Source organism: Acinonyx jubatus, chromosome D1 (genome assembly GCF_027475565.1).
Source record: "Acinonyx jubatus isolate Ajub_Pintada_27869175 chromosome D1, VMU_Ajub_asm_v1.0, whole genome shotgun sequence".
Taxonomy (NCBI): domain Eukaryota; kingdom Metazoa; phylum Chordata; class Mammalia; order Carnivora; family Felidae; genus Acinonyx; species Acinonyx jubatus.
Window position 1 is genome coordinate 95,274,755 of NC_069390.1, and position 21,840 is coordinate 95,296,594.

General features: G+C 50.6%; 1 protein-coding gene across 3 annotated transcripts in view; it reads right to left on the reverse strand.

Moving 5' to 3' along the window:
• GRIK4 (glutamate ionotropic receptor kainate type subunit 4) overlaps window positions 1–21,840 on the reverse strand; it is a 428,197-nt gene that overhangs the window by 116,403 nt on the left and 289,954 nt on the right. For all 3 annotated transcript variants that reach the window (XM_027036757.2, XM_027036756.2, XM_027036754.2), the window contains one exon: window positions 498–659. In XM_027036757.2, coding sequence (XP_026892558.1) covers window positions 498–659 — 162 coding nt within the window. The remainder of the gene's footprint in view (window positions 1–497; window positions 660–21,840) is intronic.

Sequence of the window (21,840 nt, forward strand, 5' to 3'; positions counted from 1 at the left end):
AGGGAGCGAGCGCCCACGATCAGGGGAGGGGCAGAGAGAGAAGGAGAGAGAGAATCCCACGCAGCCTCCACACTGTCAGCAAAGAGCCTGACATGGGGCTCGATCTCACAAACCACGAGACCATGACGTGAGTCAAAATCAAGAGTCGGCCGCCTAACCGACTGAGCCACCCAGGTGCCCACAGTCAGAGGATTCTTGGATCCTAAACTCAGGCAGGCCCCAGCAACGGCACGACCAGGAGTCTGGCCACAGGGGATGTGCAGACATCACTAAACGACGGCTCCGTGGCCCTGCAGCGCGGTCGGCCTGCTCCCCTCCACCAAGCTCTCCGTTTACAGCTCATCCCCGTCAAACCTCTCTCGTAACCACTTCCCAGCACCCGTACACACCTCTCTTTGAGCTGGGTGGGGCCGGGCGGGGCAGGGCTCTAGGAGGGAGGGTGTGTGTGTGCAGGTAAAGGGGCACCGGGGGTAGCGGGGGCTCCGGCAGGTACTTACCGCAGGGCCAGTGAAGGGCACGTGGTCACAGTTTTCCTGCCAGGACTGGTTGAGGCTCTGGGCGAACTCTTGGAAGAAAGCATGCGACTGGTTGAAAATGGAAAATCCCAGGATGTTGACACGATCATCCACGAGGCTGTCCATTCTCTGGAGTGAGAACTCCTGGAAGACCGGGCAGTCAGAGAAGAGGGTTGGGTCAGCCAGGGAAGAGGCATGGGGACGCACTTGGCTGGGGCGCATCTGGGGGGCACGTCTGGGGCACCAGAAGGACCTCCGGTCCAACGGACACTTGCGGGCGGGCACCCTGCTCGGTACTCAGGGTCCAGAGAGAACCACGGGTTGTTCTCAGAGGGCTCACGGTGTTGAGCGAGGGGAGGAGAAAAGAAGCGAGAAAAGCGGAATGATCTCTAGGAGAGGTGAGTGCGACACGTGCTGTACGGAGAGAGTAAAGAAAACAACAAAACTAACGTGCCTGGTGGGAGCAGGGCTGTGTCCAAAGAAGACGCGACCCCTGAGCTGAGTCTTGAAGGAGGCAGAGGCATTTTCTGGGTGGGGGATGTAGATGGGCAAAAGCGATGCCACACAGAAGTGGCCGTGATACAAAGGCATGGAGGTGGGGAAGTGTGACCCCCCCCTCAGCCAGCTGCCTGCGATGTACTTTGACAGGGCATGGCTCCTCAAAGTGTGGTCTCCAGAGCACCTGCCATCGGAATTCTCCCGGCTGTCTTTTTTTTCGGTTTGTTTATTTATTTAGTTTTGAAATCGAGCGAGAGAGAGCATGAGCAGCGGAGGGAGACAGAAAATCCCAGGCAGGCCCAGTGCTGTCAGCACAGAGTGCGATGATGTGGGGCTCAAACTCGCGAACCATGAGATCATGACCTGAGCGGAAATCAAGAGTTGGATGCTTAACCAGCTGAGCCACCCAGGTGCCCCAGTCTCGCGGGTAACTATTTATTTTAAACTTTTTTTCATGTTTGTTTACTTTTTGAAGGAGAGAGACATGGAGTGTGAGCGGGGGAGGGGCAGAGAGAGAGGGAGACACAGAATCTGAAGCAGGTGTCAGGCTGTGAGCTGTCAGCACTATGCCCGACGCGGGGCTCGAACCCACGAACCGTGAGATCGTGACCTGAGCTGAAGTCAGATGCTTAACTGACTGAGCCACCCAGGCACCCCTCCCGGGTAACGGTAAAGAAAAAAAAAAGTGACAATCCCTGGGCCCCACCCAACACCATCTGAATCATCTGAGCTGAGGCCCAGGAGTCTACGTTTTTAGCAGGTGCCAAGGCTGTTTGCACACCGATGTTTGGGAGTCACTGGGTGAGCACGTCGGATGCAGGGGCGTGGGGGATGGTGAGAAATAAGGCCGGAGAGGTCAGAGAGGCCAGAGCACAGGGGCTTTTTCCTGTAGGTGATGGGACCCGAGGCGACTGTCAACAGAAGAGTGGCCAAACCAAGTCTGCTGTGGAAGAATCTCAACCTGCCGGTCTGCACAGAGGGTTGTGCCTTCACTTGTTACTATATTTTTTTCCATTCATTTAACAGACATTCAAGTGTTTATCATGAGCTAGACACAGGCACAAAGGATGTTCTGGGTACAGAAGATACGAACAAGAGAGGCACGTGTCTTGCCCTCAAGGAGCCTGTGGGCTAATGGAAGAGGCAGATTGTAAGCCCGTAAACAAATAGATATAATTTTGGTCATCTATGGGAGGCCGTAGTGGGGGGGGGGGTGCTGCTACTTTAGAAGAGGCAGTCAGAGAAACCCCATGCGCAGCAGTGACGTTTAGAAACTCAAGGGAATTCTCCCAGGACCCGTGGCCCTCTTGCAATCCCTGGGCCGGAGCCACCGGATCCCTCAGCAAGCTAGAACCTGCGGGCATGAGTCCCATCAAGGCTAGTCCGTGTCAGAGGGAGAAGAATCGCCCTCCGCAGGCAGGGCTGAGCTCAGCGTCCAGGACCTCTAAGGCTCTAGGCAAGGAAACCAGGCAAGAGGGTGTGGATTGGTTTAGCTCACCAATCCTGCTCCTGGAAGAATTCTCCGAACGCAAGTCAGGTCACTTTCACCCACTGAAGTCACGTTCGTCACACGTTCGCTCTGAGTACCTCACACACGGCTCCACACCCCGTGGGCACACAGTAGTTACGGACCCCAGGACTAACCCATCGGCCACTCTGCCTGACATGACAGATGGGAGGTGCCTGGGGCTTACTTTCTGGCTGGGCAGAAACATTGCTTTCCTTCAGGCAGACTCCCTTCCTTAAGACTTAGCTCCTCCAGGCCCCTGGCCTGTCCCCTCACATCTAGAGCCACTGCCAAGGCCACAGGCCTGATCTCCCGTGCCCAGGGTCTAGCCTGATAAACTGCAGCTTACAGACCGAAGCTACAAAGATTCCTTTGGAGCCTCTCACCCCTGACAGCGTGGAGTCGGATGAGGATTAGGTAGATGTTAGATCCTGCCACGGTCCCGTTAGGGGAACACAGACACGTCAGAGAACGTATTGATTCATAAACTGATACGATCTCCGGGCTCTCAAACAGGGCAGCTGTCCATGCACCGTGGGCTCCCAGCAGCACAAGGCACAGGTGGCTAAGAAGAAGATATGCATCTGGTAGGGGAGGGGTGTGGCGGGACAAAGAACCAGGCTGCTGTCAGGCAACTGAGGGGCCTCACCAGCTGGAAGATGTCCCCTCTCCCTTGGTTTCCTTGTCAATGTGGCCACAGATCATCTCTCCCCCACTTCCTCCTCTCCCCCACGCAGGCTGACAGAAGGAGGCTCATCTCAAGGGAGCCCTGACGTCTCAGGTGTCTGCAGACTCACAGAGGCCATAAGAGCATAGAGTGAATAGGGCTTTGGTGTTCAAATCCAGGTTCCGCAAATGCGTGCAAAAGGCTTGGCATCATCTTGGGCACACAGAAGCGCTCAACGTATGACAGTGACCAAAATCTGACCCTGAGATCTCAGGCAGCTTCTGACCCTCTACCTGAGTTCCACTTGCTGTGGAAACCTGAGTTGGAAAGGCGTTTCCTTCAACTCTGTGTTCTGGGCAGAGGAAGAATGAATGAGTTAATTACCAACACTTAGAGACAGCCCCTCCAGAAGTCAGCCAGGGTGTCTTTTTGCTTTTAATTCCTACCTTCTCATCCCTCAATTATATCCTTTTTCAAAGGCCCCCTTAAGATAAAAAGATCCAGCAGCTTCCTTGATAACTCAGTCTATTTATAATGACTCACGGGAGAGCTTGTGGAAGGACAAGAAAGGGGGCGGTGTGTTCTCTTATCAAAATTTCCCGGGACACTCTTAGACTCTGCTCCCTGAGTGCCCTCTCAGTTAGGAAGTGCCTCTTTATGTCTAAACCTGGCCTCTCCTGCCGCCGTTGAAGGCTGATTTCTAAATGAACATGCAAAACCGCCAGTTTCTATACAATGAACGTCTTCTAAGCCAGCATTTCCCAAAGTGTGTTCCTCAGGACACTAGCTTTTCCAGGATGTTAACAGGAATTGCACAACAGCAAGGTTCCACGTTACGGTAAGAACAGACTGCTTATGACACCTGCCTTTTCACGATTCGTAACACACGCTAGCATGTTAGAGGCTTAAAGACGTCCTCCAGCAAAGCAGCTCGTTTACGTTCTGTTCAACCCAGAACCTTCCAAACGTGTTGACCATGGAACGCTTTTCCCCTCCAAAACCTGAGCGTCTCACAGTAGTGCTCTACAAAATGTACTCAGGGAAACGCTACTCTAAATGCATTCAAGGAAACATGGCTTATAAACCCCAAATCAAGCGGTGGAAACATTTTGCTGAGAGGGATATTTCCTAAAGTTAACACATTTGAGGATTGGAGGGGATTAAAAGCCATCTGGTTCCTGCTGCCCACCACAAGCTCTAAGAATGCACACCTGGCTCCCTTGGGTTCCCTATGTTCCCCTAACCACACAGCCTGGCTGGCTGCAACCTTACTTGAAAGGAGAGGAAGGACTGGAAGCCGTGGGGTGGGACAGATTCTTACAGGAGCCTTCATTCTCTTCTTGTAAGTGCTTCAGGAAGGGAAATCCTAAGGGTCCCCACTCCCAATGGGAGTGGATTCCATCGTTGTGACACCGCGGGAAAGCAGGGGGAAGAGCAAATGGTAAAGCCGAATGGCAGAGGACGTCAAGACCAAATCTTCCGTTACTCCAAGTCTGAATGAATTTGTGACAGGCTCTGTACTGCACCTAGAGCAGGGCCTGATACCCAGAGGCTCTTTGGTAAATGTTGGCTGAGGACTGTTGATTGAAGATGTTTCTCATTGACTGAGGACCCTGGGGTCCTCAGCGCGCCTAACTCTTACCACTAATCCACAGTCTTGCTCCTAAAGCAGGCGTAAGAACACGAGTAAAATTTGCGCCACCCCCCGCCTGTCCTCTGGACGTCGCGTTATCGTACTTCAAAAGACACATTCCTGACAGCTCGTTTTCTTACCACTTGGCTTTCGCATCAGGACATTCTTAAATGTGTACGCATGCACGCACGTACGGGTGAGTGCGTGCGTGCGAATTCTTGAGTATGCGATGATTTGCAGGGAACTCGATAGCTACAGCCAAAGGTCATGTCGTGAACGAATTCAGGGGTTACCCTTGGATGAGGGGTATTTTGAACAGGCGTGGAGAAGGGTTTGAGAACACCATGGAGAGGTCATCATCATGAGTGGCACAACCCGTCTGAGTGTCCCCTCACTTTCTCCAGCAGGTGGGATGTTTCCAGGGTCCTGGTCTACCAATGGGCATCTGCCCACGTGCCAGCTGCAGAGACTTCATGGCTCTCCAGCCGCCAAGCTTGGAGCAAGGGCAGGCTGTGAGCCCGGGGACAAGGTCGGGCGACTAGAGCGCAAAGCACAAGAGGTTTGAATGGTCCAGATTCAGTTCTTGTGCTTGACTCTAAGGAGAAATGCAGAAAGCCAAACAGAGGCCCCCGGGTGCAGTCCATTACCTCACCCTACATCACCTGGGCCTGGGCCCGCGTCAAACGGGGAAGTAGCAGAGATGGCATTCTATGATGTTCTATTTGCCCTACAGCCCCTTCTCCCTTGTATTTCTAACCCCGTAGCATATTACTCTTCCCCCAGCTACGTAAGCTAGAAATTCCAAATTTTCCTTCATCTTTTAACTCCACATCCAGTCCGTTGCCAACTTTGTCAAATCTGTCTCTTGAACGTCCCTCGAATGTCTCTAAGTCTGTCTCTCCATTCCCATTTTTTTTTAAAGATTTTATTTTTTTAAGTTCTTTTATTTATTTATTTATTTTTCATCTTGAGGGAGAGAGTAAGAGAAGAGGAGGGGCAGAGAGACAGGGAGACAGAGAATCCCAAGCAGACTCTGCACTGTCAGCTCAGAGCCCGACACGGGGCTCGAACTCACGAACCGTGAGATCACGACCCGAACCAAAAACAAGGGTTGGACGCTAAACCAACTGAGCCACCCAGGCACCCCAAAAACTGTACCTTTAAATAATCTCTACACCCAATGTAGGGCTCCAACTCACAACCCTGAGATCAAGAGTCACCAGGCGCCCCCATCCCTCCCTTTCCAATCACACCACATCAGGCCTTCATCGTTTCCCCTTTCCAACAGCCTGTTAACCAAGGCCACACGTCCGATCTCAGGAGACATGGCCACTCCACTGCACAACCCCCAGGCGCCATTTACATCGATGGCAGTGTGAGGGGTGGCCCCTGGAGTTCTGCCGTGTGGCAGTCCCATCGGGAAACATTAGGGTGCGGCAGAAAGAGCACAGGGTTTGAAATAAGACAATCCTGGGTTCTAATCCTGATTGGCCACAAACTAGTTGAGTGATCTCGGGCAGGTCAGCAACGTCTCTGAATTTCTGCCTGGTCACCTGTAAAATGCAGAGAACACCTGCCCTGCGGGGATAATCCATGGCAAGCGGCTGGCACAGAGTAGGCATTCGTAACATGTGAGTTCTCTTCCCTCCAAATGCCGCCCCTCCTCCACGCTGCCCCCTTCTCTTTCCTCTTCCTGCTCCCCACGCTACAGCTGGATCCTGACAAAGGGAAATATCAGGCTTGGGGCTTTCTCCTCTCTCCTTCTCTTTCCCCTCACTCTTCAGGAAGCTTTTCTTAGCTACTCGTCAAATGAGAAAAGTTTTGCTAAATAAGTTGCCATAAGGTGTTAATTGCTTGGTGTGGCTATTTGTGTCAAGACAGAAGGCTTGGCATTCCAGATCTTCCAGCCATAAATAATGACAACAAAGCAATATTCACGATAATAACAACCGCTACAATTTATTGAGCACCTACTATGTGCCTGGCCGAATTAAGCACTTCACACGCAGGATTTCAATCCATCCTGACAGCAGCCCCATGACATAGAAGCTGCCACGGTCATCATGTAGCTGAAGAGGCTGAGGCCCAGAGTCGTGATGTGGCTCTTCTGAGGCCACACAGCTGTCAACAAAGGGGTTTGGATTCAAACCCAGGCCCAGCTGACTTCAAAGCCAGGGCTCCGTGTTCTCATTCCACCTACTACTCACCACTGTGCGGCCGCGGTGGGGAGAGCCACCAAGGGTCAGGGGTGCTACGAGTTCACCGGTAGAATTCCCGGCAAAACGGAGTTAAAACTGATTTCAGAACACACGACTCGTAAGACCGATGAGATTTGCAGCTACAAAACGGACCCTGATAGACTGAGTAAAGGGATTGCCACACATCAACTAAATCTCGACACGAGAAGGATTGTCATCACAAAGGGAAGGGGTCTGGGGCTTGGTGGGGGTCCCAGACCGAGCAACTAAACGATGACCTCGAGAGCACGGGCGAGCCAAGGTTTGTGCCACACTACATATGCTCAGCATGAAGAGCCCAGAGAAGGAAAGTGAGCGGACCCCAGGGTGCAGCAGGTGGGAAGGAAGTGGAAATAAAGGCAGTATGATTGAAGATGTGTGTGGCCGAGGTGCATCGAGAAGTGGGCAGTGAACGCAGCTTCGTGAGCTTGGCCGTCTTGCGTGAGTTGCTCAGGACCCTTAGCCATCCCTAAGACGTCTCTGCGGTCATCATCGTTTGCGCCACAAACGCTTCCCTGCTGGCTTGTCGGCTCTCTCACTCATTGCTGCGTCCCTAGTGCCTAGAGAAAGGCAGTGAAAGCCAAAGCTGCCTCATTGGTTTAATTAAACGATTAGGAGAATAATTGTCCTGGACAGAGCAGGCATAAATGTAGAGTTATAACGTTTTAAGGCACATACTCTCTATTGGTACTTTGTCCTCGATTTTCCTCACTGAAATCCCATATTCCGAAACCAATCTTTGCTTTTTACATTTTTTAATCTCTTTATTTTTATCTCTTTTAATTAGACAAGTTTTCTCGTTACAAAGTGAGGGGAAAAAAACACTTCACAGTGAGGCTTAAAAGAGATCGTGTACAGGAAAAGCACTATACAAACTCAAAGGACGATACGAACTCCTTGAGTGATTAGCACTAGTAATAGTAACAATAAAATCACTCAAGGAATGCATTTTGCGTGCACTTTCAGGCATCGTTAACAGGCAGCGAGGAGGCAGCATGGGGCGGAGGCTCCCAGATTGTGCCACAAAGGCGAGCCTCTCTGTTCCTGCGTGAAACCCTCAGCTCCTGGTGGCCCGTGGCAGTGGCCCAAGAACCTGAATAGCTCCCTTCCTGCCACGCCCACGGACAACCCCTAAAACGTGCCCTTCTGATGCCTGACGGCCTCTGGAATCTCCCTGAATTCTGCCACCCAGACCTAGTTGGGTTCTGTCTTTCTTTGGTTTCTATTCTTTTTTTTTTTTAATTTTTTTTTAATGTTTTATTTATTTTTGAGACAGGGAGAGACAGAGCGTGAACAGGAGAAGGTCAGAGAGAGGGAGACACAGAATCTGAAACAGGCTCCAGGCTCTGAGCTGTAAGCACAGAGCCTGACGCGGGGCTCGAACTCACAGACCATGAGATCGTGATCTGAGCTGAAGTCAGCCGCTTAACCGACTGAGCCACCCAGGCGCCCCTGGTTTCTATTCTTAACAGTGGTGTCTTCAAACACACCCTTGCTTTGTGGCTGCTTTCGTCCAAGACTCTGCCTTTGATCCCTTCACCTCCATGCCCAGCCCTGGCCTCTCACTGCCTGAGAGGGGAGGCCAGCAGCCTACCTCACCTAAAGCCCAAGTCATTTATTAAACATCTATTTATTACTGAGTTAATAACATTCACTGCTTCTGTCATCACGGCTCTGCATAGCTCACAAGGCACTTCCATAGATCACTTCTGGTCCCCACAAGGACATTCATATTCCCATTTGCGGGAAGAAGAAACCAAGGTGCCTGGGAGTTAAGTGTCTTACCCAAAAGACAGACACAGGATTAAGACCCGGGTACTGGCACAGAAGATCAGTGCTTATTATCCCATTTCTCCCGACTGTGCACCCAGAACCAGGTCACTAAGAGGCACAGGATAAACTAAATACATGTGCCCTTCCCTGAAGTTGCTCATGATTGACAACCTTTTTTTAAGAACTTTTTTTATGTTTTATTTTTGAGAGAGAGAGATCACAAATAGAGAAGGGGCAGAGAGAGAGGGAGACACAGAATCTGAAGCAGGCTCCAGGCTCCGAGCTGTCAGCACAGAGCCCGACACGGGGCTCCAACTCCCAAACCACGAGATCATGACCTGAGCCGAAATCGGAAGCTCAGCTGACTGAGCCACCCAGGTGCCCCCATGACTGACAGCCTTTTATGTTCTCACCCCAGGAGTACTGAGAACACCAAAAGATTCCAACTTCTTAGGCTGTTATTATGAAGCTGGACTAATGCAAGATATCCTTAAGACTTTATCATTCCCATACTTGAACTCCTGATCCTTCCTCCCCCATCTGATTCCTACCCTTGGTTGCCTACTTGTGAACGTGACCATCATCCACCTGCCGTTCAGTTTAGAATTTGTAACTCCTTCTCCGTTTCTTCCATTCTCTCACGTTCCCCATCTCATTCAGTTGTGCATGCATTCATTCCTAGTCATTGGAGAACATTTTACATCCTCCACATCTCTTGAATCTTTCGCCTGCCCACCATCCCCACCACCTCTGCCTCAATTCAGATCTTCACCAGCTTGTTCTTGGACTACCAACTAAGCCATTTACATCTCTCCGAGCTCCTTCTCGGGGCTACTGCTGGAAGGATCTTCCTAAACTATACATTTGATCACGAGTCCCCTTCTACTTCCCAATGCTCTTGACCGCAAACAGGGCAAAAACAAACTTAGGTTTACACACATGTCTTTTCATGCTGTGAACCCTGTCTACTCCTCTGTTCATTCTTCACCTTGACCTCCTCCATCCCCCAAGACAGGCGGGACGAGTCCTTGCCTCAACCGGGCCACCACTGTAGATATACCTATCATCAGAACTTTATATCATGTGAGTTTGTCCAAAGCTGCCTTCCAAGGACTGGGTGCTCTGGAGACAAATGCACTCATATCACCAGCACTTACACTGGTGCACGACATAGAGAAAGAAGTCAACACTTTTGGCTGAATGAACCTAAGAAGAGAGTGCCTGGCTGCTTGTCCCTCACCTTACCCCATGGACAGCATGGACCTTTCAACTTCCCAAGGCTCTTCTTTATGGCTATATCCATTCATTTTTTCTGGGGACCCAAGGAATGGCGGAGGCCAGGTCCCAGACCCCTGTCTCATAAGTGCCCTCTCAGCCTGTCTCAGGAAAGCCCTGATGGTTCCGGCCATGAGGAGTCCAGAGCGCTGGGTACCCGTGCATCCCCTCCCTCCCCACACCCGGTTTCTGTCTGTCTGTTAATCTGCATCAAAGCCTCTGCTCTCTGCAGGCTGGGCAATCGCTTTTGTGGACTAGGGCTTTGAAGAAAGTAGCAGCTGGGAGGCTAATTCATACCTGTCAGTGAATTCCATTTAATGGGAGATTTGGTCCTAAACCTCTCAGCCCCCAGATCTCCTGGATTCTTCGCCCTACATGCCTCCTATTCATTTCTCCCCGTGACCTAAACACGCGTATCTGTTCCTCCCAGGGACCCAGTCCCTTCTCTGCTTCTCTTTCCCAACGCGAATCCACAAACAGGACTTCAAATGCAGACCCTATTCCGTCTCGTTCATTGATCTGTTCCCTGTACCTGACCCCATGCCTGCGCTGAGCAAATGCTCAATATACACTCGTTAAATGAATTAACGTTCACCTGTAAACACCCGTCAGGGTGGGATCACCTTTCCAAAGCCTTTGGTCATTTGCTCCCAGGAAGAGGAAGGCAGAGGCAAGGGGGAAAGACCTTCCTATTTCCACCCCAGCAGCTGTGACCGCCTTCATTTTGCACTTAGAAATCTGTTCTGTGCCTCTGGGACTCAATAAGCGGTTATCAACTGTGAAGCTGAAACCTCCGTGGGTCAAACTGACGTGAGAAATAGTGGACGCTGTGCTCTCCCCTTAGGCTGGGGATTGCTGCTGCTTCTCTGCAGGTCTGCTTCCTTTATCAGACATCGATTCCTTACTTCTGAGGTCCCCTGCACTCAGGATCCATTGATCAGGCCTCCCGTCTCCACCTCAGGCGCTAAACCTCCCTCTTCCCAGGTCCCAACTCATTAGCCTCAGGCACGTAGAGACTCGAGGCATCCCTTTCACAAGGGACATAAGGAGATTCTGAGGAAGGTGAGTGATGCGGTCAATCCGTAGCCCTGGCCTCCTACTGACTCTGCCCATCGGCATCTCTGCAGCAGGACCAAAACGATAGGCTCCCGCAGCGGCTGGGACTCTCGCTGTCTCTGACATGCTCAAGATCAGTCAGGATGAATGTGACTAAGGCAGGACCAGAACCCAGGCCACTGGGCTCTCAGACTGTTTCCCACAGGGGAGGGAACTGCAATACCAGGCGACTTTCAGATCTTGGCCATTTTTACCTCATTCGTTGCACAAAAGATATGAGCATCTCCTATAGATGACACATCCCATTAGGCACTAGATATACAACAAAGCCTGTCGCTGTCTTCAAGGTCCATATATACCTACTCGGTGTCAAGCCGGAGGCGAGTCCCAGACAGTTGGCCAGTACAAGTGCTAGGGGTACGGATCAAGGGGGTCCCTTGTATCAGAATTTCTGTGGATTTTCCTAAGCTGAGGGCTGGTTGCAAGACAAGGCCTGACAGAAGAGCAGAAGCCACCCGGAGGGAGAGGTGGGAGGAGCCCGGAGCCCCAGGAGCGAGGGTGTGTGATAAATTCAGGGAACCGTACGTCTCTCAGTCTGGCTGGGGCGGGCTATGGGTGGTGGGGAACAGGGCAGGGTAAAGCCCAGAGAGGGAGGTTCGTAAGAGGCTGCTTTGGACTTTATCCTGAGGGGAATGGGGAACCACTGAAGGATTCCAAGCAAGAGAGAGCATCTGGAATGGTTTCCAGAAGATCTTAACTCCTGGGCAAGATAAATCCAGTTTTGAAATCCGTGGGGGTTATTGCCGGAGGCTTCACCCGGTTGGGCAGATGTCACGTTCACTGCTGGGCTGGGAACGTGAGGTGTCAGGACCGCAAAGACGGGGCTGAGGGGAGCCTCGGATGGTGATTAATTGAGCTGCTGATGCCTCTGACACTGAGTGGAGCCTGATGCTGGTGACAGAGAAGCTGGATTGCTTAATAATAACACTACTTGATACTCCTAATGGTGCTTGTAATACAATAGCACTTATAATGTAATAATAATAATAATACAATTTGCCATAATGTCTTTTATTCTCAGACTCCCTATGCTTTCCAAACATTCAGTAAACCCCAAACATTCGTCTCAGCAGGGCCCAAATTCCTCAGGACCAGGAGCTTCTGTGGTAGTGAATGCAGTGCCAAGGGGCCTCAGTTTCCCTCTGTACTCCGGCTCTCAATCTTCTCTCTGGGGCCGGTTTATGGACCACCAGCAGGAACTGGGGTGCTCCCTGCCCAGAGCCCTGCAGCGGGCCAGCAAGGAGAACCTGGCTGTATCACCTCTCAGGACATATGTCATTTCCTGTCCCAAGACTCTCCAGCCCCTTCTTCCTGGTTCCATGGCTGTATCTCTTGTCTATCCTTTCAGCAGGTAATGGCGGGGACAGATGGCCAAAGAAATAAACCAACATACAAGGTTGGCAGCGTGGTAGGGAGGATTCGAAGGTGGCCCCCCAAGAGTCCCCCCCATCCCACAACTCTCTCTCTCTCTCTCTCTCTCTCTCTTTCTCTCTGTCGTCAGGACTGGGGCTATGATGGTTTCTACTTCCATGATTATGTTATGTTATAAGGCACAGATTATCCAGGCGGTTCTGACCTAAGCACTTGAGCGCTTTAAAAACAGTTTTCTCTGGCTGGTTACGGATGAGGAAGTCACAGAGATTCCAAGTGTGAGAAGGGCTGACATAGAAGGAGGTTCTGTTAGTGAGATGAGATCGGGATGTCGCAGAGGACCAGAGAGTGGCCTCTGAATGCGGAGAGCAATCCCCAGCCAAGAGCTGGGAAGAAAACAGATTTCAGTCCTGTAGCCACAAGGACATGAATCCTGACAACAGAAATGAGCCTGGAAGAGGCCCTCGAACTGCGGATGAGAAAACGGCCAGCCACCACCTCGATTTCAGCCCGAGCAGAGAGCCCAGCCACGCCATGCTGGACATGTGACCTACAGAACTGTGAGCTAATAACCGGGGTTATTTTAAGCTGCTTTGTAGTTATTTGTTGCACAGCAACAGAAAATTAATACAGCACAGAAAAAGCAATAAAGATCAGTGTGATAAGGACAGGGTGTGGGCTGGGAGGTCACGGGCAAATTCTCAGCTCCGCAAGCTCAGCACATGTTGACTGAAGGGCCCCAGACCGGGCTCTCAAACTTCTCTGGTTCTCACTTTCCTGCTTCGTAGAACTGGAACACCCATCTGGTGGTGATATTCTGAGGACTCAAGATCCTGGACGTAATGCTTAGAACAGTGTCTGCACAGGGGTGGTACTCAGAATCAGGAAGCGATCACTATTCCATTGCCAGCTATGGAAGTGGGTAGATTTTTTTTTTTTAAATATTTACTTATTTTGAGAGAGAGAGAGAGAAAGTGCCTGTGCGTGAGGGGGGGGGGAAGCGGCAAAGAGAGAATCCCAAGCAGGCTCCCCGCTGTCAGTGCACAGATCGACTCAGGGTTCCATGTCACAACCACGTGACATCATGACCTGAGCCAATATCCAGAGTTGGATGCGTAACCGACTGAGCCACCCAGGCCGCCCTGTAAATGGGTAGATTTTTATGATCAGACCCGTGATTGGACATGACCGGGGACTACTGGGTCACCGGACAGAAGGGGAGGCCAATTCCTCTCTCACTGAATTAATGGCACTTCGGAATCGTTAACAAATTTGTGACAGAGGGCAAGGCAAGTCTTCCTTTCTCCCAAAGCTCTATTGCACAGAAGGCCTGGGCAGTCACAGGGGTCCATTTCCATTACACTTCCAGAGATTCTAAACCAGAGGAGTCCCCAGGGTCTACTTCCTATTTCAATTTGATTGATTTCATATGCACAGTCTGGTGCACCCAGTCGGCGACACACACAGCCGTAGATGAGCGTGTGCGCGTGTGTGGGTATGCGTGTTGGGGCAGATAGAGGGAACAACTTTCAATTACTATTAAACGGATGATACACAAATATCTCAACCTTAGTTCTGGGAGCCCCGCGGGACCCACGTTCACTGTCATGCTGTTTGTCAAACATCAGCAAAGGGGTTGTCTGATAATTGGCTCCTCCGATGCGAAGCAGTTTTTTCCGCCTCCGCTAGGGTCTCAAAACCCCCTATCGAATGCTTCTCCAGTTTCCATCGATTTTCCTGGCAATATTCATTCCACTCTTGCATCCCCTGCCCCACGTGGTAAGGATTCAAGTGCATCTGGAAGCTCCTGACTCAGCTTTAAAAACCAGAGCCCAGCGCGAAGCCCAGATGCCGGGCTCCTCCCAACCCAAGCTCTGGGATAAAGGCCTAACTGGGTCATTTCCAGTTTCAATGATCCCGCATCCCTGCTCCCGGTGCCTGGTTCTTCCAGGATAATTGACCACAGTGCCTCATTCCCCCACCGCCCCCTCAGATATACTGATTAATCAGCCCCGGCTGAGACCAACTCTTGCTTTGGGTAGACAGCAGATGAAGAAACACGAGCGGCATATCTCAAATACAGTAGTTCTTGGAGACGCCTCGTAGGCAGCTCGGGATGACTCTCTCGGTCACCCGGGCTGGCCAAGGGGAAGGTCCTCGCCCAACATGACTCGGTGAGCGTAGCCACACATCTGCCTGCCCAGGCAGGCCGTGGCTCGATTCAAACGCCTCCTGGTCTGTAGCCCCCTACCGGATATGGTCAAGAGTGAGGAGAGAGGAAGTTTCAGAAGCTCCGAGGCAGGGGTGGCCATCTGAAGAGCAGCAGTAACACGGGAGGACTGAGTATTAGACACGAGTCCTGCCGGCCCAGGGCTGCTGGAGCTCCAGCTGAAGTTAATCTACACCACCTGGTACCTTGAGTCGGGTCTGGACCCGTGCCTTCTGTCATCTGCCCCCTTGACGGCCACCACAGCCGCCTGTGGCTTTCCTTCCCCAGGCCTCGGGCTTTGAAGGTCTGCCAATAAAGAAGAGCAGAAGACAGGCCACTCTGCCAGTCCAGGCTGAGTCTGCTTCACGATAAGGAACGGGGCAGAATTGTTTGTCCATCGGATACTTATTAGTAGCTGGCTTCTTGAGCACATCAGGGCCACCCCACTATAGGACCGGCCCAATCTCCCTACTTTTCCCCAGGCAGCCCTGGCTTCACTTCTCTCCTTAGGTCAGCGGGGGGGACATCACCTTGCAGGGGGACAACTGTTGACAGCTATCCACGTGAGCCTCAAGTGTCTCAGGCATGTGTGACAAGCTACGTCCACACTCGAGGTGTTAACTCGGGTCCACTTGGGATTCAACCTCCCCTCTCCGCCCGCCTTACACAGGACAGCAAAGCTGGCTGCCTGTGTGAGGAATGAAGGCTCTGAAAGGTTCTCCCCACCCCAAAATACCTTCCTCACCAACTTCACAATTTTCCACATTATCTGCTTCCTTGGTTAAGGCCTTGGTTAAAAAGCAAATGTTGTCTAAGGCATTAAACTGTGTGTATCCTTCATTTAGATAGAACGTCCTGCCCATCCCCCTTCTCCACCTGGCTAATCCCCAGAGATTCTTTAAAGGCCCCTGGGGTGCAGCCTCCTCCAGGAAGCTTTCCCTGAACCTGTCGGGCTAGGCCAAGGGCGCCTTGTTTGATGGTCCCATAACGCCCTGGGAATATCTTCCTCACTTTATTTAACCTGTTAACTTACAATAATTTACTTGGGTTTATCTCCCCATCTAGTGTGACCCCCTCGACAACGGAACTTTATTCATTATTGCATCCCTGACACAGTGAGTCCTCCGTCAGTGCTGATCCAGTGAACGTGTGGGCCTGCGGGCCGGGGGACCTCCGGTCCCTACTCCTGGCTCTCACTAGGAGAACTCAGGTGAGTCATAACTCCCTCCTCAGTTATGTCCCCAACTGTGAAATGACAAGATTTAGCTAGATGCTCTCAAAGGTCCCCAAATTTGATGCTATCCTCATCCATGACCATATTGGCACAAACTGAGTTTTGAGACCGGGAGGCCCGTCATCCATTGGGGGAAGCAGGCTGGGCACAGGGGACAGGATGGCTACTTCCGGGCGAGGGGAAGTAAGAGAGCCGCACAGCTCAAGAGTCAGGGGTGCTCGGTCCCACTGTGGGGACCTGGCCTGTGGAGGCCACGGGAGAGAGATGCAAGGTGGACAGAGACACTGAAAAGCCGTGTGGAGGAAAATCACCTACTTCACGTGGTAAACATGTTGGCCAGGAGAAGTCACTCAGCCATTATCATATAAATGGAGTCCAATCCATGAAGTCAACAGCATTTCAGAGTTGAGAGATCTCTGGAGACCCTCTAGTTTACTGCCAGGGGAGGAAGGACTTGTTCAAGGGTACACGCATGGTCAGTTGGTGGGACAGCCAAGACAAGATCCTGGGCCTGCCAATGCCAACGCCAATGCTAAAAAGTCCATCAACTCTGCGGGGCAGATGGGACGTCATCTGACCCAAACCTGGCTTTGCTGGCTCTGGTTCCATCTGTCTCCACCCCACTCCCTCGCTCCAGCCACATTGCTGCCACCATGCCCTTGCTCAGACTCATGCCTTACCTCTGCCTACGTATCCCTCAACCATTCTCATTCCGAATTCACCATCCTTTAAAACACGATGAAAGGAAGCCATATCTGTAAACCTTTCTTCACGCTCCCGAAGAAGCACCAAATGCTCCTTCCTCTGGCCTTCCATACCTCGCACTTGCACTTACAAACAGAGCTCTTCAAGCCCCACCACGCGGCTGCTTGGATTCCCCAGCATACAGTAGGCACTTAATAAATCTCTGCCGAATAAGTATAGTCGATTTTAGCATTTTCCAAAGGTAAGTTGCTAAATCACGGCTGACTAACCACTTTATAATCCTATAACTCGGGCCAAGGGGCTTCCAGCAGTCAGCCACAGTCTCCCCAAGTGCAATTGCAACGAATAATTCTTCAGTCAATACCTCCTAAATCTCCTTCCAATTCTCCCTGCCATTCCTCTTTCTGAATACACCCCCTCCGTACCAGCGACCTAGCTCAGAGCGCAGGCATGGGGGGGGGGTCAGCAGCCAGAGAGCACAATTTTGGAGTTGAGCTTCTCCTTAAGACGCTGGCATACCCACGTGTGTGCCCAGGAGACATTCGATACTGCTGGACCCGCTACGTCATAGGGTTGGCCTTGGATGGGGGTGGTACCACGGAGGTTCAGACAGACACATGGGGAGCTTCCACTCCATTACTCTTTTCCTAGTTACACCAAAAACATATTTATTCACCAAGGTGTACTGTATTATGCAGGGTAGTTCTTCTAGAAGGCTCAATAAAGGTGAAGTATGTAGATTGACTTAATAATTTTACAATGAACTACACTTTAGAATCAATTGTTCTGCCACTAGAAAGTTGTCGGACTGATGGATTGTTAGCTGCTGGCTAGCTCTGTGTGTGCATGTGTGTGTGCATGTGTGTGCACCTGTATGGTGTGTGCTTTTGGTAAAAGACTAAAGATACAGAAGACGTTTGAGCACCGTGGGAACTGTCATTCTAACCAGGTGAGAAGCCAATTGTGAAATGTTTCTGATATTAGCTCTGATAAAACTAGAGGCAATAAGTTGGGAAACTGAGGTTTAAGGATGGACATACCCAACAGAGAAGCGGGAAAGAAGGAAGGGAAGGGAATAATGTTTACTGGCAGCCCGCTGACGAGTTCTGTGAACAGAACACAGGGTGCTGGGAAGGTATCAGGGGAGACCCCCCCCCGAGGAAGTGACATTTAAGTAAGATCTGAAAAAAGACAGGGAGGGTTGGCTCACCAAGGCAAGGATCGGAAGGGACGGACGGTGAGCACTTCCTCTCGAATCAGTGGTTTTCTTCCTCCCTGTCTGCCCTGGCTCCCCTTTCTGTAATCATTTCAGCAATTCCAATTCCTTAATCTCTCTGATAGACCTTTAGAAGAATAAACATAGGCTTGGTCTGCTTGACAGTAAAAATGAACTCGGAGGAGAAAAACTGGCTGCATATATTCATTCTGCCCAAACAAGACAGACACAGGGGCTTAGAAGGGTTATTCCTTGCAAGGACTCATTGGGACCTGGCTACTCTTTGGGAAGCTGAGGAGCTGTTGGCGGAACAGAAACTGCTCTCGTGGGCCATGCGGGCCCTCCAAGTTCATGGTCATTCTCCCTCACCTCCAGGAAACATCCTCAATCTGAGGGTGCTGTGATGTGGAATGCCCCTGGCAGGGTGTAGGATAAAACAAGTTCAGAGCTGGAAAGACCCCGAGAGATCACCTAATACAACTTCATCATTAAAAAACAAATGTTTTTTAATGTTTGTTTACTTATTTATGTTGAGAGACAGAGTGTGAGTGGGGAAGGGGCAGAGAGAGAGGGAGACACAGAATCCAAAGCAGGCTCCAGGCTCCCAGCTGTCAGCACAGAGCCCGACACGGGGCTCGAACCCACCAACTGTGAGGTCATGACCTGAGCCGAAGTCGGCCGCTCAACCACGGAGCCACCCAGGTGCTCACAACCTCATCATTTTATAGATGAGGAAGTGAAGCCCGACGGGGGCACAAATGTGATAGAATGAAGTGGTTAAGAGCTAGAACCACCTGGGATCATGACCTGGCTCCACTACCTCGAGTTTTAGGAGCCTCCGCTAGCTCATCCGTAAAATGGGAATAAAGCGGTGCCTTCCACTTGAATGGTCTTGAGGTTTACGTGAGAGAATAACTGAGAAGCACTAATGACAGAGCCTTGAGTGTGGAAGGTATTCACTAAGTCAACCATCATTACTGCTGTGTCACTCAGCTAGTTCACAGCAGGGCTATAACTAGAAGTCATAGCTGCTTCTCTGGCCTGTCCTCTATCTGACGTCAAGGCTCCTGCCGCTGCAAACCCTCCCCGTGTCTCCCAACATGGCACGGCCAGCACCCAGCCCCTTCTCTCTAGATTCCCCAAGGGAAGAACTCTGCGGTGGCCGTGGCCTCTCTCTACACCCCACAAATGGCAGTCTGCTCTCCGGCACAATGGTGGGACCAGGAGCACCAAGGTGTAGGCCCGTCCTGGGGCACCACAGTGCATCGGTGATCATGGCACCCAGCTAGCCATGCCACCGACACCTGCCAGCCCAGGGCCCAATTATTTCCTGCCTTTCACTGACATTTCACCACTTGTGACCCTTAACCTTAACTCTCTATGCTTCTCCCCAGAGGCTGCAGCTCCTTCCTTTGGCACCGGGCCCATCTGTAGTCTCTGGCAACAGATTAGGGTGATTTTATCTTTTCTATTAGGCGGTGATTGCAAATCTCCCTGGGTTCATTAGTAGCTGGTAATCCCTCCAGATTTATTAGCTCAAACAGTGTCTCCTCCTTCACCTCCTCTCTTCAGACGGCATCTCTGCTGTCTCAGCGGCCAACTGGGCTTTGCCCAAAGGCCCTTAATTCCTCGCGTCCTCTGTCCGAATTTCCATCAGTCTTGCCGAACAGTGGTTCCTCTGCCAAAGCCCGAGGCCGAGTGGAGGACAGAGACTCCTTCCAGACTCCAGAGGGGAACGAGCTCGGAGAATCCGTAACAGTCCTGAGCGTGCCCCCACCTGGAGGTGCCAGACAGGACCGCCATCCTGGACACGCGCTCCAGGGGCCGACCCTTTTAGTTCTAAGGGAGCTGACACCCTTATGACTAGGTGCTAGTCAGACTTCCACGTGCACGATCAGTTGTCCCGTAAACAGACTTGCCAGGGCTTCGCATGCTAATCGTTTTTCCAGCACACGTGAAAGAGATGTGTGACAATGATTAATAATTTAATAATGTGGCGGTGTGGCTAACGGATCACCAAACCCGTTTCCTCATCTGCTTGGGTGCACAGTACCCTGCTGGCAGGTAGGCAGGTAGATGCAGGCATGTGACTGGGTGCTAGCCAATGGAATCATGAGGAGAAATACTGTGTGTCGCTCTCACAGCCTCCTGTGTCTGATCCGCCATGTTTTTCTCCCATTCCGGGCCACTAGGAGGACATTTTTACAAGCCGGAAGAAGCCTAGGCCCTCAAACAACATTATGGAAGGCTGCCCACTTATTAGGAACACCCTCTGGGGGCTTGAGTTGAATGAGAAATATAGTTCCGTTGTGTAAAGCCAGGAGATTTAAGGGTTTATCTGTTATGGCAGTTGGTATGACCTACCAGATGCAAAGTGTTATCAATAGCTGATTTTTAATCTCACCCGAAATTTTTGAGATGGATATTATTATTCCCGCTTTACACATGAAGAAACTGAGGTCCCCAAGAGCTTCAGGGGGCACACAGCCAGGAAGCTCCCGACCTGGGGGTTTTCACCAGTTCTGACTGGGTTCTTAACACATTGGCTACTTTCTCTCCTCACAAAGCTTCTTAATCAGTAGGACTCTCAACTTCAGCCATTCTTCAACAAAGAAGCCTTGCTTCTTTTGATTTGCAAACTCCAGAGAGAAATAAGAAACACATCTGACCACTTCACACCCATGAGGATGGTGATTAAAAAGTAAGTAAGTAAGTAAATAAATAAATAAATAAGTAAATAAATAAATAACAAGTGTTGGTAAGGATGTGGAGGAACTGGAACTCTCACACATTGCTGGTAGGGATGAAAAATGGTGCAGCCACTCTGGAAAATATTTGGGGGCTCCTCAAAAATGAAGCATAGAATTTCCATTTGATCTGGCAATTCCATTCCTCGGCTTATACCCAACACGACTGGATGCGGGGACTCAAACAGATATTTATATACTGACGTTCATAGCAGTATTATCTCCAACAGCCAGAAAATTGAGGAACCCTAGTATCGGCTGATGGATGAATGGATCAACAGAATGGTCTACACATACAATGGAACGTTATTCAGTCTTAAAAAGGAAGGAAATTCTGACACATGAATGAACCTTGAAGACGTTACACCAAGTGAAGTAAGTCATACACAAAAGGACAAATATTGTATAATTCCACTTGGAGAGGTACTTAGAACAGGCACATCCATAGCAACAGAAAGAACAATGGTTGCCAGTGGTCAGGGCAGGGTGGTGGGGGGAAGAAAGGATGGGGAGTCATTGTTTAGTAGGTGCGTGAACTTTCAGTTCAGGAAGCTGAAAATAGTTCTGGAGACAGATAGTGACGACGTCAATGTGAGTGTACTTATTTCTACTAAGTGGTATACTTAAAAGGGGCTAAAATGGTAAATTTTATGTTTTGTGTATTTTCCCACATAAAAAAAGTAAAAAAAATAAAGCTGTGATGCCTGCCATAACATGGATGAACCTAGAAAACAGTGTGCTGGTGAAATGAGCCAGACACAAAAGGACAAATATTGTATGATTCCACTTGTATGAAATATCGAGGAAAGGCTAAGGCACAGAGACAGAGAACCTGTAAGAGGTTACCCGGGGCTGGGGGGAGGGGGATGAAAAGTTACTACACAATGGGTACAGAGTTCCTGTCTGGGGTGATAAAAAAAAAAAAGTTTTAGAAACAGTGATGATGGTTGTATGACATTGTGAATGTAATTAATGCCAAGTAATTTTCTTGTTTGCCCTGCTCTGTTCCCTGTTTGGGTCTGGACTCTCACCCTCCTTTTGGTCTGCCTGCCAGGACGTGCTTCCTTCTGGTTCCCGTCCTGATCTCTGGCCAAATGAACATCCTGGCTCGTAGTTTTCCATTAAAGTTTTAAAGTT